Below are 17,832 nucleotides of genomic sequence, written 5' to 3' on the forward strand. Positions count from 1 at the left end.
AAACTTTGTGCTGTTGACATTTTGGGGTAATTCATTGTTGTGATGGGGAGGGCTGGGCTGCACAGTATAGGATGTTTAGTACCATCCCTGGACCTACTAGATTCCTCCACCCTAAGTTGTGACATTCAAAACTGTTTCCAGACAATGTCAGATGTTCCCTGGGGGTAAAATCTCGGTTGAGAACCACTGACTGAGTATTGAAGTAAGAAAAGATAATATCACTTTACGTACTCCAATAGATTGTTTTCTGAAGTAAGACACATGGGAAGAAAGCCTTGGTCATAATTTAAAAATTGCTTAATATCTGGACAAAATTTGGAAAACAATCTAGGATTTGGTAATGGTATACTTTGTGAGGTCTAGAGAACTTCAGAACATTCATTTCATATTAAATGTATGTGTCTCACCCACATGTGAGAACACACATTCATTTGCTTTGACTATGTCTGCCTTGTGAATCTGTAAGGCCTTTCCAGACTAGGTTATTTTTCCCAGCTTTTTATAGTTATGTCAGGGAAAGAGTTACCTGGCATTAATCAAAACCAGACAGTGGACAATGACAAAGAACTAGCATGAAGAAGTATTTCTCTTAGAAATTCCTGGAGGGAAAACAAAAAATTGATTAGGGAAAAAGTTCACTGAGTTTTGGTGAAAGATGAAAAAGATTGAAAATGAGCAGAGGACATAAAAAAGCAATTATTTTTTACATGGTTTATCTAGGGATATCAAATGTTTAAGCCAACAGAAAGATGAAACAGCTGTGTTTCAAATTCAGTATCAAAGGTATTTAGAAAATATGAGCTACTGAATGGCATAAAAATCCTTTGAAAACTGTGTAGAGCAGAATGGTTAAATGTAGAGTTATTTCAGAAAATAAAACCCAGACTGAATCATCAGGGTGGCATAAAGATTTCATGCCTGAAGACTATATATGTAACTCATCTTTCCTTTCACAGTTATTTCTAGAGTTCTCTTGTTAACTCTCCAGTGTCTTAAAATAAATTTTATAAAATTTTCAAAGTATTTGTCTTTATTCCTGAGGATTTCACAATCTTGTTTTACTCTAGTGTTTCTCATTTGCTACTACAATTTCTAGCTAACTTTTTTTTCTGATTTGTTTAATATTTGAGAATATTCCAGGGGTCAAGTATCTGGGTACCATGCTTGTCTTTCCTGTTGAAACATTTTAGGTTTGTTAGCTGAGCTATTGCTTTTGTGGCAATATACTTCAGGAAAAATGGTAAATAACCATTTTATGTTGCTTCAAATACTGATACAATTAAATCAATATAAAATTCTCTTTCTACTATCTTTTAAAAGTATGTAAATATTCATACGAGTGGCTTTTATGAGGGAGAGCTTGATGGGCTAGAACATTAGGCAAAACAAAAGGATACTTTGATGCTCATAATGTCTTTGACTTGTCTGCCTTGTGAATCTGTAAGACCTTTCCAGACCAGGGTAGTCTTCCCAGCTTTCTTTATAATTATGTCAGGGAAAGAGTTACCTGGTATTAATCAAAACCAGACATAACATATTAAATTCCTAGAGCATCCAGGTCAATCTGAGACTGACCTAGGTCTGTTTTAAGTTCAGTAGCCCTTGGACTTACCTTGCGATCACAAAGAGCACACAGCTGACTCCTAGGCAGGCTAAGAGCACATACATCCAAATGTCAGGGGACAGCGGGTTGAGGAAGGAGAAGACTCCTGGGTTGGTGCCATTGGGCTTCCGGTAGAGAATGCTGATGCCCAGGGTCATGAAGGGCTTGGAGAAGTCGATGACTTTCTCCCGCACGTAGGTGATGGTAAGAGGAGCCACTGCCAGGTCAGCCCTCTGCAACAGCGAGTTGGAAACTGTCACCTTAGGGGGTCTAGCTTCTGGGCAACTGTCTAGACTTTTCCTGATTCTCCTGATTATTCCTAATCTCAACTCCAAACGCTTCTCACACAAGATGCTTCTGCGATGATTGGCTCCAATATAAAAACCGTTGATGTACACAGTTATGTTTATGAAATAATATTTATCAGCAAAGAGAAACCAGAAGATGTGAAACACACACACACACACACACACGACGTTATATATTCTGGAACTAAAAGGAGGAAAAAAGCTGCAGAAGAATGTCTTTAAAAAAGGGCATGTGAGAAAAGTGAAAAATGAGCAACTTGGTTATCAAAGTGGTTGATGAGATTTTTCTCTGAGCTGAAAACTTGAAAATTTTTTATCTAAATCATTCACATTTATTCTTCAGGATGGAGGATGGGCCCATACATTTTTATCCTCAATTTTTATCCTTACTTGCCCTCCTAAGTAAGCAAACTCCATTTGTAAGTTGTTTTCTCCCACTTTTAAAACCATTTTTGTGATTCAAAAAAAAAAAAAAAGAAAGTAGATCGTGTCTTCTGACTCTGACTCAACCGTTTTTTCCTTTCTTTTACTTCTTCTCATTACGCATATTTTAAGGCATTTAAGAACCATATGTAGGAGATGTATTTTTGCTTACATGATCTATAAGTTCTTTGACCATTCCATTCCACTCTCCTTTGTCATTCTGGGCTCCATATTTGCCATCGGGGACGAGTTTAACATCATAAATGAAACCCAGGATGTTTGACAATTCCTTCAATAGATCCAGGCAATATCCTTCAAATCTGTCATTTCCATATAGGGGTTTATCAGATTTCCTGTACATCACATAGGGTTCTTCCTATATGAAACAAACCACATATGAGACTCTTATTATAATGAACAGCAGAATTTACTTACACAAGCTCCACCAACAACCAGGAGATAGAAAATACTTGAAAATGATTTTTAAGATTTGAGAGTACTAAAAAACCTCATACCCCTTCCTGCCTTTGCTAAACTCATCCCACCTACATCCTCTACAAATACAGAATGCTTCATGTATTACTTTCTCTCCCTTCTCTCTCTTTGATTGAGAGATTTTTCCCCCCTCCACTGCTGAGGGAAGAGCTGGGAGTGAGGGGTGCGATAGAGACACAACCACATTTAAGCGTGAGGTCTGGCAGCGACGGCAGTGCAGGATCTGATGCCTGGATGTCTGGATGTTATGCTCACACACACGCTTCTGCTGCGTGGCCACCCAACCTCCTAGCTTTTCTCTATGAGCGTCGCCTACCACAAACAGGAAACCTAAATCAGCAAGCATATCCTCTTGTCCTCCAAACTTGCTGCCTACTGAATACTCCGAACACTCTAATTTCCTCATCTCTCAGCTAAAGTTCATCTCAATTTCACTATCATCTTATTATTTACATGTTTTTCTTGGTTTCCTTCAGCATATCTTATCCAGAGACTGTCTCAATGTCTTCTTTTATCATTGGTTCCATTTTCTTATTTGAACTCACCTCAGATCTCACATCTGGTAAATTTTCTGGCCATGTGGTTACATGATACATCTTCTATCTTATGAGAAAAGGACATTTCCTTACAACTATGTATCTATAACCTTATTAATTCTCATTTGACTAAATGAAACTTTATTTTATTTTATAAAATCATAAAAGTGACTACATTACTGATATATCTTTTATGTTTAGGCTTATCCTCAAACGAACTGAGAGAAGTAGCTAACTTTATAGTTCTATGAGAAAGTCGCAGAGACAGCAGTCACCAGGAAAGCGAAACAGTTTTCATTTTGGGTGAACAATTCTCAGAAGTTAACTATTTCAGACATAAATTGGCCTGACTTTATGGACCGAATCAAATAAGGCAGGTGTGTCTGAAAGTGAAGGTTTTAGAGGTGCACACCCTTTATTTCTTGGGTTAAGGTCGGGCATAGAGGGAGAATGAAGAGCCTGAGAGTGTACAGTGGCTGAATGGAGGTATGACAGTGTTCCCAACAGGGACCAGGGGGTACCTTTACCAGGGGGTAAAGAGCCATTAATAAAGGGACTATTCCATTTACAGAAGAATGAACGGGGTAAAGGGAGCCAACAGGGATGGATGCGAGAGTGGTAGTGGGAGTGGGAGTGGGAAGTAGATACCCAGGGACCAACATAATTAGGAATCTAAGGCTGAGGCAGGAAGGGAGGAAAGAGTGTTCCAGAAGCCCAGTGCAACCAGAGTATGGAAGCAGGGTATTTGGCAGGATAGAAGCTATGGTTATGAAAGACAGAGGTTCCGACAATACCACTGGGAGGCAGGAGAAAATTTTCTTTGCTTCTCTTCCTCCACTTCCTTGGTCTCTTGCTAGAGTCTCTCCTTGGTTGAAACCAACCAGCAGCCAGAGAGCAAAGGAGACCAGCTGGGTGGGGCTGAGAGGGGGCAGAACAGAGCTGAGAATGGATTGGAGGTGGGAGGTCTTCAGAACAATGTTGGAAGCTGATAATTCAATCCTATTATAGGTCTACACAAACATATGCTTTTAGTGTCCCAATTAAAAATAGACATTTGCAGACAGAGTTGTTTGCATGAAAAAGATAGTTGAGGAATCCTTCAAGGTCTAGAGTAGGAGTCTGGTTAAGATGCCCTGAATCCCACACAGTCAACTTACCAGAATTGTGGTGACGATGAGCGTTCGGTTGGCCAGTGAATCAGTGATATTATTGGACCTGTCTTTGTTGCCATCTGTCATGTTAAGCCCACTGTTGGAGTTCCAAATTCCAATCTACACAGAACACAGTACATCAGAGGCTGCTGGCTGTCAGTGATGGAATTTATGCTAAAGAGAGGCCCCTTCTACACCAGGAATGGGCACAAAAGCTCAGCGTCTGGGAAGAGGACACCAGGACATCACAGTGGAAGCTACTAAATATGGGAAAACAAAACAATGGAAGAACAATGTGTAGATGAAACAGAACATCTGTGTGACTTGGGGTGGAGTCGGGGGAGGTCTTTTTGTTTTTAATATATTACATTCATTGTTCCTTTTCAAAATCAAGAGCTCTTAAATGAGTATCAGATTTTCTTCCAAGATGTATTTGGTGAGTACCTACTTGTATGCCAGGCATCCTTCTAGGCATTAGAGGACACAGCAATGGACAAAAGAGACAAAAATTTCTGCTCTTGTGGAGCTTACATTTTATCATTACAAAACTTACATTGTCAAAGTATTACCATCAGTGCCTTTAAAACTTACAAGGAATGGGGTGGAGGGAGCAGGACGGATAGTGGAGAGGCTGGGCATCTAAAAGGGAAAGATAAATGAAAGAAAAAGTGTGGATGAGCAGTAGACTGAGTTCTAGGTCTGTCTTCACTCAGGAGCCAGTTCTGGGTAGGAGTGCCTCTTGTGGAGTCTGGTAGGTCTCTATCAGTACCTCTGTTCTAGACCTTCTTCTGTAATTATCATCAGTTTACCTGTCCTGTTTGTTCATTTGCCCATGAATGCCTTCCGTGAAGGTATTCACTTTTATCGCTTACTGATCTTACTATCCCAGAACCTACTGTTGCAACTGGTACTCAGTGAAGCCCCCTGCTCTTTAAAGAAATGACCCAAATTTTGCCCTGTGGCCAAGTGACTCCTGGGGCATTAGACCCTATAGAAGTATACTGATTTGTTTAGTCCCCGGGGGAAAGCCAGACAAACAGCCTTAGGGAATTGAACTCTTTGTCTGAAGCCTGGTGAGACGGAATGCAGATGTGCCTCAGAGCCAGGCTAACCTGGTTGCTGTGTGACCTTGGACAGGACGCTAAACTTTCTGAGCTTTGGTTGTCTATCTGTAAAGTACTTTATATGCTGAGAAGATCAAATGACTAATGTATGTGACAGTGTTGGTATGTGTGAAAAGCTGCACAAATGTTAATAATAAAGAACATCCAAATGACCTCCCCAGTAATTTCTTTAAGTTTGCCCTGTTATGAAAGAACTTGGAACCATGAGCGAAATTTTCTTTATGAAAAATGTGTTTGAAAGCTGATAAAGTAAATGATATATAAAAAAACAGGAGCAGCTTAGGAATACCAACACCTGGACGTACTCAGGGATGGACAGGGTGGACCTATGCATGATCTCCAAGTATATTCTTGCAATGGGAGGACATGTGGGTAGCTGGACAAAGTGTGAGCTTTTCAGATAGACTTTTGTCCAGATCCTAATTTTGCAATTTACCAGCAGTGTGACCTTGGGCAAGTTAATTAACCCTGCTGTGCCTCAATTTCTTCACCAGCAAAATGGAGACGATAGAGCTTTTCTGACGATAAAATAAAATTTCACCTGTGGGAATGTTCAGCTTCTTTCCTTTTCTATTTCTTTACTTTGATTTACTGCCTAAATACAGCAGTTGAAAATTCATTTAGCTTGACAAATACTCTTTTTGGAAATGTAAATTCTTTCAGGAAGTTTCGAGGATTATCACTCATTCACAAGTTGGTGTGAACTCTTTCAATGTCACTGACTTCTTTCCACACTTAATTAAGGCTAGCTGGTCAGTGAAATAAGGAGACAGGCCTAGGTAAGTTGGGGTTTGGGGGTAGTGTTTTCATTTGGGAGTATTTTGATCCTGTCTGCAGAGAGGGTGTTGGAGTTAGGATTAAGCTGTAGGATGGTCCCTTTAATAACCATTCAGTCTCTCCAGGATCAAGTATGATGTCTGTCACTTAGAGTGCACACAGCACAGGTCTGCTAGTTGAAGAATCTTTACTTTTCTTTGTCTGGTTTTAAACCCAGGAAAGGGGAACAACTTTTTCTTTTTTCGCTTCTAACCTCCAAACCTACTCTCAGTTTTTTGGGACAGAAATCCTTGCTTCCAGGAAACATAACTGAGGCTAACCACAACTGGGAGTCCATTGGTTTTAATCCAAAGATATACTTTAGTTTGTGAACTGCTGACTTCTAATTCTATGAAGACTGTGTGTAAACTGGGCCCTGGCTGTGTTTGTAATTAAACATTGATTCAGACACTGGGTAGAATGGAACCTGATTTTTAATTAAGTATCGAAAGGTGGAGAAAATAATTGTTTTTTAGCCAGTCTGTTAAGTTATGAAATGTGTTCTCTGTAACTTATTTCTACTAATGTCAAGTATTTAAAGGACCTACACTAATATTTAAACATGGCAGTGTTGAATGGCCTCGCAGCACCACTTCTTTTTAAAATACAAACTTGAATTTGTAGACAAATACACCCCACAGCTCAGCATCTGGCTTTTATTTTTTTACCAGCCTCACTCAAAGTGTGGAAGGTCACATATCACTGCTGCTGCATTTCTAGTCAGCAGAGCCCCGAAGTCCCATTCAGTGCAAACGTTCATCCATGAAATAGGAAACGGGAGAATTTTTTCCCACTATCTGTGTAACAGAAGTTCCCTCAAATTTAGACTAAAAGACTGTCAAAATATAGTGATGATCAGGCTATTCCTGAAAAGTGGATAGAGTGCATGTGAGGTTTGAATGACCTCAGCGTTCTGTTTTCACATCTTTTAATCAGCAAAGCAGTAAAATGTTGTGTGTGTGTGTGTGTGTGTTTGTCCTTTAAACCTAAGTTGTCAACTGGCTTTATCGGTCAGTTGAAGTAAATGAACATGTTAGCAAATGAATGTCTTTTTCTGAAAAAAGAAGATCTCATGATTCACGTGTGCTGGGGAAAGGGAGACAGTTAACCAGATGCCAGGACATTTAGCATTTCAGTCCTGTTTTTTGACCTTGAAGGAGGTCAAACAGAACCTCAATTTTCAAAGTGTATAGCAAAAACAGTCAGCAGTAATTTACCAGTGAGATGTAGTGGAGGATGGGTCAATTATCTGTAGGGAGGAGCACTCGAAAGCTAAATTGTCTGGCCCTGCTTTCTTTCACTTTGTAAACTGGGATGAGGGGGCAGTCATTTATTATCTAGGACAGCAGAGGGAAGCATTTGAAAATGAGAGTCCAAATACAATTAAGCAAACGTTTTTTTTAAAAGGTAATCCAACAAAGGGATGCTTCAGAGAGTGACTAGTATCTATCTTCCAAACCTGAAGTGTGATTCACAAAAACACAAAACCCAAAATTGCTGAGTGAAATTATCAAGTATCCAGGAAAACAAAGGTGCATCTGTTTTCTGTATGATGAGCTTCATGAATATATTTAAGAGATGAGCTTTGTAAAGATGGTTGTATCCTTCTTTTGGAAAGATTTTCAGGCAGGCTATTCTATACTGAAAATGCTCCGAGTGCAGACAAGAGCTTTTGGAATTTGAATGCATTGGGGATGAATACTTCTCTTTCTGGCAAAGGACCATGTGTTTGTTGTGTCTGGACACGTCTCATGTGCTAGCATCAGGTGACTGTAAGTTGTGGACGAGTAGTCACAACACAAAACAGCACACCACAGTATATACAACTTACAACATGAGCAATGATGGATCAGCAGGAAGGAAGAGGCACAAAGGCATGGAGGAAGGAGGAAAGCCAGGAAGTGCATCCCTGGGAAGTGGGGGTGATTATTGCAGTTTAGTGACAAATAAAGGACATTCCCCTCCCTGGTGTATAATTTTAGGGCTTGGATTCCATTCCCTAGGATATTTGGTTTGAATTAATTCAACATTGCATAAAGTGCCTGGAGTCTCAAGCTGGATTAGTATAATAAGCTTCTTTCGGGGTGCTATCTGTTAGCAGAGAGGAGATGGGATTGCCTTCCCTGTGCCTTTGGTAGCTTGATTTATTGAAGATTAAAACGAGGTAATTAAACCTCTGTGTGTTTTTTTTTTTTTAACTTCGGAGCAGGACATTTTTGAGCTCATCTGTGTACTCCCAAAAGGGAGACGAGCTTTTCGACTACAGGAGAAATTGTTTACACTTCTGTGACTTAACTGGTAACTCAAAAGGTGAAAGTGACCCCAACAGCAAAACTGTTCAAACTGGACAACCTGGAGTAATTTAAGGTCCATCCATCAGTCAGCAGATATTTCAGCAAGTGGTTTAGAGAGAGACAATGAAAGACAATGTTTGCATATCACTGCGACATTTTCCTGATCTGAACGTTTGTAATGTGTAACATTTGCTTCTATAATAACTCTGTGCACATTCATTGACAACATGATACTGTACAATAAACTGTGAAGTAGTAGGTGATATGATTTACAAGATAATCTCATTTCCCTTGCAAAATCTCTAATGTCTTTGTCCTCTGGAAACTGTGACTCTAAAACAAATTACGAAACAATATGCACTGACAAAAGTTTTGTTTTACTGCATAAAACAAAGATGGCTTATAAGAAAAGGGAATTTCTGAAAGTGGCTCATATTTTGTGGTGGTGATGCTGAAGGAGCTGTCCCAGCCCCTCTGAGCCTTAGCCCGTCTGACTTGTCTGATGGATCTAATCTATTGTTTTGATGCCCCATAGGGAAAAATATTTAGTGTTTTGAGAAAGAATATAAATGGACCAGGGTCTGCTTCTGTTAAGTTACCTGCTTTCAGTCCTAATAGGGGCTGATCCTGCCCCAGAGAAACAAAAATAATCTAGGGTGGGGGAATAATTAATGCATCATCATTGAATCATCTCAAGCCTGCTTCAATTCACAGGCAATGTGGTTGAGAGACTACGTATTCAACCACCCCCCTTCTCCCTTTACATGGAATATCGCCTCTAAACTGCAATCGGAGATCTACTGGTCTGGCAAAACTAGAAGGATGCAGGCTTTTCCTTTGATATTCCCCACCCCACGCCCAGATTTCCTGCAGGTTTAGTCCGTGTACAAACCTTCTTCCACACTTTATATAAGTGTTTAGACACTTCGCCAGCAGCCTTGGTTATCGGAGGGAAAAATAAAAATAGCACTTAATTAAAATGGAGCATGGGAGCCAAAAGGTATCATGGTGTGTGAGTACTCACAGAATTACAACCCCCTCCCATCGTTTGGAATCTTGAATCTTAATTCGATACAGAGCCTCAGAATAGGTACAGTAAAGAGATGAACCCAGCACTTGGGTCCCACAGAAGTTACTTCTACTTGGTGGTACAACCTGATTTTCACTTTTCCTTTCACATACAAAAAAAAAATGACTTTAAATTCTTTTGAATTTGCACACTATGCTACAGAATTAAAGGGTCTTCATCGTTCCTTAAGAAGACCTGTTCAAGGCATTCATAACCAAATTAGTCAATCAATACACACACACACGTACACACACACACTATTCCTAAGTGAAAAGAAAGTGTACTTAATGACTTTTTCTTTGATTAAGGGCTTCCTGGCAGTAGAAACGACTGAAAGTGAGTAAATAGGCTTTTCTAACAGCTTTCCCTGTGGACCCCGCAAAAGGCTGACATGAAAAGATTGGACATTTCCACCCTTGACGCCTGAGACCGATGGGTTGACTTCCCATTGCTTTAAGGCTCAATCAGCCTTCTCAGGAATTGAGCCCAAATCACCTGAAGAAAGAGAAGTTATTGCAAACAATGAAGAGATCAGAAACAAATTGAGAAAACACTTTCATCTAATTCGATTTTGCCTTTGCTGGAAAAACACCAACAGAATGTGCATACTATTGCAGAGTATAAATAGTGGGGAAAGGTAACAACAGCTCCATCTATTTCATCACACGTCTCATCCCAAAAGATGTTTCCTTAATAGCCTTTCTTCCCTTTTCAATTCTATACACTAATAGGAGTGGAGAGGGAGAGAGAAGCATGTATAGGAAGTCAGACATTAAAAAAAAAATTATAAGCTTTTAGTCCATAGCAAGTATAACTTTCCTTTCTTTTGTTCCCTGCAGCCCAAGTCCCATCTCCCATTATGGAGGCAGGTGTACGTCTTGTACTTAGAGCATGTAAACTGACAGACAAGGAAATCAGAGTGAAGAAGGCTGAGAGAGAAGGAAGGGGAGAGAGAGAGACAGAGAGACAGCGACTGAGACAGAGAGAGGAAGAGAGGAGATGAAGAGAGAGGGCATTTTTGAAACGGGAAACCTGCATGTATAATGCATAGTCTCAAGGCTGCAAGCTAATTATTTTCCTCAAACATTTCAACACTAGTGGTTACCTTCTCTCACATTCAGCCTAATTAATCTTTGTTTGTTTAAATTAAGCTATTTGGGGGTGGGGCATAGTTAGGACCTAACAAAAATGTGTCTTAGTTAACAGAAGCAACAAAACAGAAATGGAAACCTTAACTCATTTAAAAAAAATCTATCCAAATATTTCAATTAGGTAAGTAACTGATTGCTCCCAAAGTCACTCTTTTGCATTAAGTATACCTTCTTGTCCGCTGCAGTGAAAAAGAAGTGCTGGATTGTAGAGTTTTGGTGTTCAGACAATTGTTTTGTGGGTTTCAAAATCTTTTTTCTTTAAGGTTCTAAAGGCAAAGCCTTCACACTATAAGTGTCAATTAATTCTGACACATAATAGTGAACGCTCAAATTGGTATAACAAAGTACACCAAGGAGGCAAATTATTTATTATAATAATAATAATAATAATAATAATAATAATAATAATAATAATAATAATAATAGTAATATAATAAACTAAATAGCCTACATTTGTATTGCCCTAAATAGTAACAAAGAAGGAAAGGGAAACTTTGAGATGTTGAAAATTACAACTAAAATAATTCTAAAATCAGAACTCAACATTAAAATACATTTTTGTCATATTTCCTTCTAAAATTAAGGATGCAAAGTTAGTTTGCTTCAGTAAGCTTTTTCCATCCTACTTTATTCTGCCCCTCTGTCACCAATCTCAAAATGGAGTGCAATTAAAATTCATTTCTGAGTAACCTTTGTATGCCATTCCAAAGATAAATCATTGACAGCTTCTGATTTTCCAAGTTTAAAAACCTTTGAGAAAAGGGGCTAATGACACCCACCCATGGGGTTTTATTTATATATATATTATATATATATAAAATATAATATAATCATGCTTGCTATATAGACCAAGCACTATGTAAACATTAGCATTGCTATTAATAACACATAATTTAAAATGTAACACATCAACATCAATCTGCAGTTCTGGGAAAGGGATCTAAAAGACTGGACATAAATGAACATGCCAGGAGAACCCCTTTATTATTTCCCTACCTGTTTGTGCAATTAAAATGCATAAGCAGTGCTCTTTTTTAATTTTCACATTTATTTTTGAGGAGGTTACCTTTTCAGTTCCTTCCTCTTTGAGACTAATAATGTCCAGATTGAAATCCTTCCTCAAGCCATCGGTTTTATTGAAGGTGATACGCCCAGTCAAGCCATCCCACTGAGCCTATGGACAAAAGGAACGTGGCATTACTGCTTAACACTTATCATAATTCTAACACCATCAAAACCGTAATATCTCAAATTCATCACAGTATCCAATTATTCGGTTTCATCATGGTGTTATAAACCGTTGCATTGGTTCAGTAACTTGATAGCAGAACCCTTCATTGTTTTATTAGCACCCATTTATTTCGTCAGTTCTAACATCTTAACATCAGTCAAATCTGCAATAGTGGCAATCTAGACGGGCAATATGGAAAAAAATGACTGTAAAATGGTCTGCACATGGAGTAAACAAAGTCTGGGAAGTCGTAATATTCTGTTTTCCAAGGTCAGTCCAAATCCCTGCCAAGGTACTGCCCAAAGGAAGTACCCCCCCTTTTTTTTCTCTGTGAAAAGGATATAATCCAGTGATGTATTATCAAAATTTTAGAAGGTTTGTGATTTAGGCTTTCCAGTGTCATTTGGGAATTATATTAGTTTCCTGTAGCTATTGTAGCAAATTGTCACAAGCTTGGTGGCTTAAAACAACAGAAATTTATTCTCTCACAATGCTGGAAACCAGAAGCAGAAATCCAAAATCAGTATCACTGGGTGAAACAAAGCAATGCTCCCTCCCTCCGGAGGCTGACTCCTTGCCTCTTCCCGCTGCTGGTAGCTGCCAGCAATCCTAGTCTTGTGGCTGCCTCACTCCGATCTCTGCCTCTGTGGTCACCTTGCCTTCTCCTCTTCTTCTGTGTAATCTCCTTCTGTGTCTCTCTTATAAGGACACTTGTGATTGCATTTAGGACCCATGCAAATAATCCAGGATAATTTCCCAACTCAAAAATCCTTCATTTGGAGTGATGTCACCAAGATAGTGACATAGGTTGTTCCTGACTTCCTTCCCCGTTACTAGAACAGCAAACAACTATTCAAGAGCAAGACACTACTGAGTGAATCTTAGAACACAAGGCCAAGGCTAGCGTGAGCTCCCTGCACCACAGAGACCAAGACAAACTGCATTAGAAGGTTAAGAGAAGTATCTACATGTTGACTGCACTGCCCTTTCCCCAGGCCAGCACAGTAACACATGGGGAGGTCTCCCGTGAGCCTCTGGCTCCTCCAGTGGGAAAAGAGAAACTGGGGGAAAACCAGCTCCCTCACCATCGCGCATAGCTTTGCAGAAGCCCCTGCTCTGATCTCACTCCTCCTGTGGGGCTAAACCACTGGAAACTGGACTGTGATGGAGAAGGGGGGAGGGGCCTGCAGCAACCACCACAGATCTTGGCCGACCAAGTTCACACCTGCAGTGCCCAAGCAGTAATCCCAACCAGAGGCTTCACTTATCTGAAGAACCAAGTTGGGGGTGCACTCTGACCAGAGAAATAGGCAGTGTATAGATATACTAATTTGGATCCTCAAATGAGACATTCTGCTGGCCCTAGAGTCCAGTTTGCCCATATCAGGTCAAGGAGCTGAATCACAGCTCCATTTGATGTGAAGATTATTTTTTGACCCCATCTGACCAGAAAGGCTAGAGACAACTCCTAGAAGTTGTGTGACCCAGTGACACTTGAACCAAAAGGTGGGTGGGCAAAGCCAATAGTTTGCAGAGCAAAGCCAGCAGCCCTGTTTGGTTAGGGAACTTGGAGTGCAGGTCAGCTTGAGTTAAGACAACAGTTACACTGGCTTCAGCACCTCTTCTCCCACTGTGCCTGGACAAGGAATCTAATTCATAGCTCCACTCATCACTGGATACAGCTTTCATCTTGTCTGACCATGGAATCTAACCAAAGCACACAGAATAGCCCATCCAACAGCACTGTGTACAGTGGTATCTGAACAGAAAGCATAGTTCATAGCTTCCCCAGTCTGCAGAGCAAAGCTGGTGGCCTCACCTGACCAGAAAATCAGTACACACTCTAAACAGATTTGGATCCCCAGTGAGTTGCCCGAGCCCTGGGTCTCATTGTGCTGTCCGGCCAGGGCAAGGAAGCTATTTGTAGCCCCATCTACTCCTGAACATAGTACCTAGTCCCAACCTTCTTGTAAGCCTGACCAGAGAATCCAGGCAACCAGAGAGCCCATCCTGTGGCCTTATTTGAGTAGGAAACCAAGCCACTGTCCTATCCAACTGTCCCCAGACAGTGCTACAATTCTCATCCTTATCCTTTGATAGGATGCATCTTCCCAATAATAGTAGGCTCCACCTGCCCAAGGATGTTGCCAGCAGACACACCCAGAAATTTAAACAAAGCTGGCTGATGGAAAACTGTCTTTGCCAAAGCAAACCTGTGAAGTCTTGAAGAAGAGCCAAGTTACCCAAATGTGCAGATACCAATGTAAGGAATCAAGGATCACAAAACATCAGGTCAATGTGACATCACTAAAGGAAGCTAATACAGCTCTAATAACTGATTCTAATGAATAGGAATCTATGAACTGTCAGGCAAAGAATTGAGAATAATCCTCTCAAGGAAGTTTAGTGAACTACAAGAAAACAAACAAAAAAGAACTAAACAAAATTAGGAAAATAATGCATGAACAAAATGAGAAGTATGATAAGAAAATAACAACTATCAAACTTTTTTTAAAAAAAACAGCAAAACACCAAAAAGAAATCCCAGAGTTGAAAAGGAGAATGACTGAACTGAAGAATTCAACAGAGAGTTTCAACAGTAGACTTGACCATGCAGAAGAAAGAATCAGTGACCTGGAAGACAAGACATCCAAAGTTACCCAGTCAGAGGAGCAAAAATAATTTTTAAAAAGGTGAAAAAAGCCTATGGGAGTTTTGGGACACAATAAAAAGAAACAATATTGGCATTATGGGAATTCCAGAAGGAAAGGGGAAAAAGAAAGGGACAGAAAGTATATCTAGAGCAGTAGTAGCTGCAAACTTCCTGAACCTGGGGAGAAAAATGGACATCCAGATCCATTAGGCCCTAAGGACCCCAAATGGGTTGAACCCAAATAAGGCTCATTATAATTAAACTGTCAAAAGTCAAAGAAAGCATTTTTTTTTAGAGAAAGGATGCTTTATTTTATACATATATAACTATGTAGTATATATCTATATAGGATAGTTTTATATATACATATATCTGCATGCATATATATATATATTATATATATAAAATGGTAACACACACACATTCAAGACAATACTTCCAGTGGTTCGGATAACATAAAGCACAAAGATTTAAAATAACATTTAATGATTACGAAGGTTTTCATGATTGAGAGCCACCAGCGGAACAGTGTACTGTGTCATTGGTTTCTATTTCTGTGGACCAAGCCATAGCAGATGCCGTATGGAAACTGTTTCTAAGAAAACACTTTCAATTTTACCAGTTCAGTCGTTTCAGACATTATCTCAACTGATGTAAGAAAATTAATAATGATGTATAAAAATCACGATCAATGTTATTCTAATTTGTTCAGTGAGGTTGTAAACTGAAAACTATCACAATATTCATTTTCTTCCCTCTGGAAATAAGATGCTCTTCAGAATAATTTATTACCTGTTGATGACTTTTATCTGTCTTACATGTAAGTTATACTTAAGAATTGAATAACTATATTGAACTTGTATTTTCCATTTTTTTATTGAAGTATAGTTAATTTACAGTATTATATTAGCTTCAGGTGTAAAACATAGTGATTCAATATTTTTATGGCTTCTACCCCATTTAAATTACAAAACAATGGCTATATTTTCCTGTTCTGTACAATATATCTCTGTTGCTTATCTATTTAATACATAGCAGTTCATATCTTTTAATCCCATACCCCTATTATGCCCCTCCCCCCTTCCCTCTCCCTACTGGTAACTATTAGTTTGTTCTCTATGAATCTGCTTCTGTTTTGTTATATAATTCATTTGTTTTTATTTTTTTAGTTTCCATGTACAAGTGGTAGCATAGAGTATTTGTCTTTCTCTATCTGATTTATTTCACTACGCATAATGCCCTCCAGGTCCACCCATGTTGTTACAAATGGCAGCATTTCATTCTTTCTCATGGCTGAGTAATATTCCATTGTGTACGTGTGTGTGTGTGTGTGTGTGTGTGTGTGTGTGTGTGTGTGTGTGTATGTGTGTGTGAGTGAATGTATGTGTGAGTGTGTGTGTATGTATATATATATATATATACTGCACCTTCTGTATCCATTCATCTGTTGATGGACACTTAGGTTGCTTTCATATCTTGGCTATTGTAAGTAATGCTTTTATGACATTGGAATGCGCATATCTTTTCAAATGAATGTTTTTGTTTTCAAAGAATTTTAAAAACCACAAGAGAAAGAGAGTAGTTACATACAAGGGGAATTCCATAAAACTATTGGTAGATTTCTCAACAGAAACTTTTCAGGCCAAGAGAGAATGAGATGACATATTCAAAATATTAAAAGAAAATAACTGTCAGCCAAGAATTCTACACCTGGTGAAGCTGTTCTTCAGAAATAAAGGAGGAATAGGACTTTCCTCAGCAAATAAAGGCTAAGGAAGTTCATTACCACTAGACCTGCCTTATAAGAAATGCTAAAGGGATTCTTTAAGTGGTAGAAAAAGAATGTTCATATCATAAAAACATAAAATAATGGATGTTGGCTGAATCTACTGTGATAATCAGTTCACAATATATGTAAATTGAACCATCATGCTGTTCACCTTAAACTTATACAGTGATGTATGCCAATTATTTCTCAAAAAAACTGGGAAAAAAGACACAGGAGAGAAAGAATCTCTCTCAGCCATGAGAGAACACAGCAAGAGAGCAGCCATTTGCAAACCAGAAAGAAAGCTTGCACCGAGAATCCAATCCTGCTGGCACACTGATCTTAGACTTCCAGCCTCCCAGACTGTAAGAAATAAATGCTTTTTATTTAAAGAAAAATCTTTCCTTTAATCACATAGGCAAAAAAAAAAAGAGTCATTTTTGGTTATATAAGGTAACACTTGCAGATTCCAGAGAGATTGGGACATGGATATCTTTTAGGGGAGCCACTATTCAGCCTTCTTCAAGTATCAACATCATTTTAAGGACTAAAACTCACAGCAGTCTGCCCTTCACAGAACTCACATGGGAGATCTTTGGTAGTTTCATTAAATTAAAAAAAAATTGTGATCCCAGAGAGTCTTGAGCTGCAATCACAAAGTGATTTTTTGGGAAAATTTGCCTAATTTGAGTTGCCTTACAGATGAGGAGAAAGGAGAGCTCAGTCATTTGTATACACTTGGCTGTTTTTCCTCTCCTCACTGTACCAAATTCATCAGATATGTGTAAGATGTGAAAAAGATTCTGAGAGTTACACTATGTCCACACTGTTCATGCCATATGTGAGTGTTGAATGTATTTACCCATTTGGCCAAGAGGCAGAGCATTGCAGTGGAAAGAGTATGAGCTTATCACAGAACTGGTTTTGAATCTCCGAGGTATGACTTCAGACAAGTTACTTAACCTGAAACTGGGTTATCTCAGATTTCAGTGTTTATTCATGCAGGGTTTTTGAGAGATTTAGATCGAACTTAACACAATTCTTAAAACATTGAAAACATTTACACTTTTGGCAGTGATTGTTTTTATAACTGCCTCGTATTTTCCTTCCTCACATTCATAACTGTAGTATTTGGCTTTTATTACCTCATGTGTCAGGTCTCATATATGTAGTCTTTTCTGATCTCTTCTGTATTTCATTTTAAGAATCA

The 17,832-nt window shown here is 39.0% G+C and overlaps 1 protein-coding gene across 5 annotated transcripts in view; it reads right to left on the reverse strand.

Annotated features, from left to right (window-relative positions):
* The window catches only part of GRIK1 (glutamate ionotropic receptor kainate type subunit 1), a 355,456-nt gene that overhangs the window by 43,171 nt on the left and 294,453 nt on the right, over window positions 1-17,832 (reverse strand). For all 5 annotated transcript variants that reach the window (XM_015244065.3, XM_072968128.1, XM_072968123.1 and 2 more), the window contains exons 8-11: window positions 12,037-12,144; window positions 4,523-4,636; window positions 2,507-2,710; window positions 1,613-1,836 (exon numbers count right to left, since the gene is read on the reverse strand). In XM_015244065.3, the coding sequence (XP_015099551.2) occupies window positions 1,613-1,836; window positions 2,507-2,710; window positions 4,523-4,636; window positions 12,037-12,144 (650 nt within the window). The remainder of the gene's footprint in view (window positions 1-1,612; window positions 1,837-2,506; window positions 2,711-4,522; window positions 4,637-12,036; window positions 12,145-17,832) is intronic.

The sequence above is a fragment of the Vicugna pacos genome, chromosome 1, assembly GCF_048564905.1.
Source record: "Vicugna pacos chromosome 1, VicPac4, whole genome shotgun sequence".
Lineage (NCBI taxonomy): Eukaryota > Metazoa > Chordata > Mammalia > Artiodactyla > Camelidae > Vicugna > Vicugna pacos.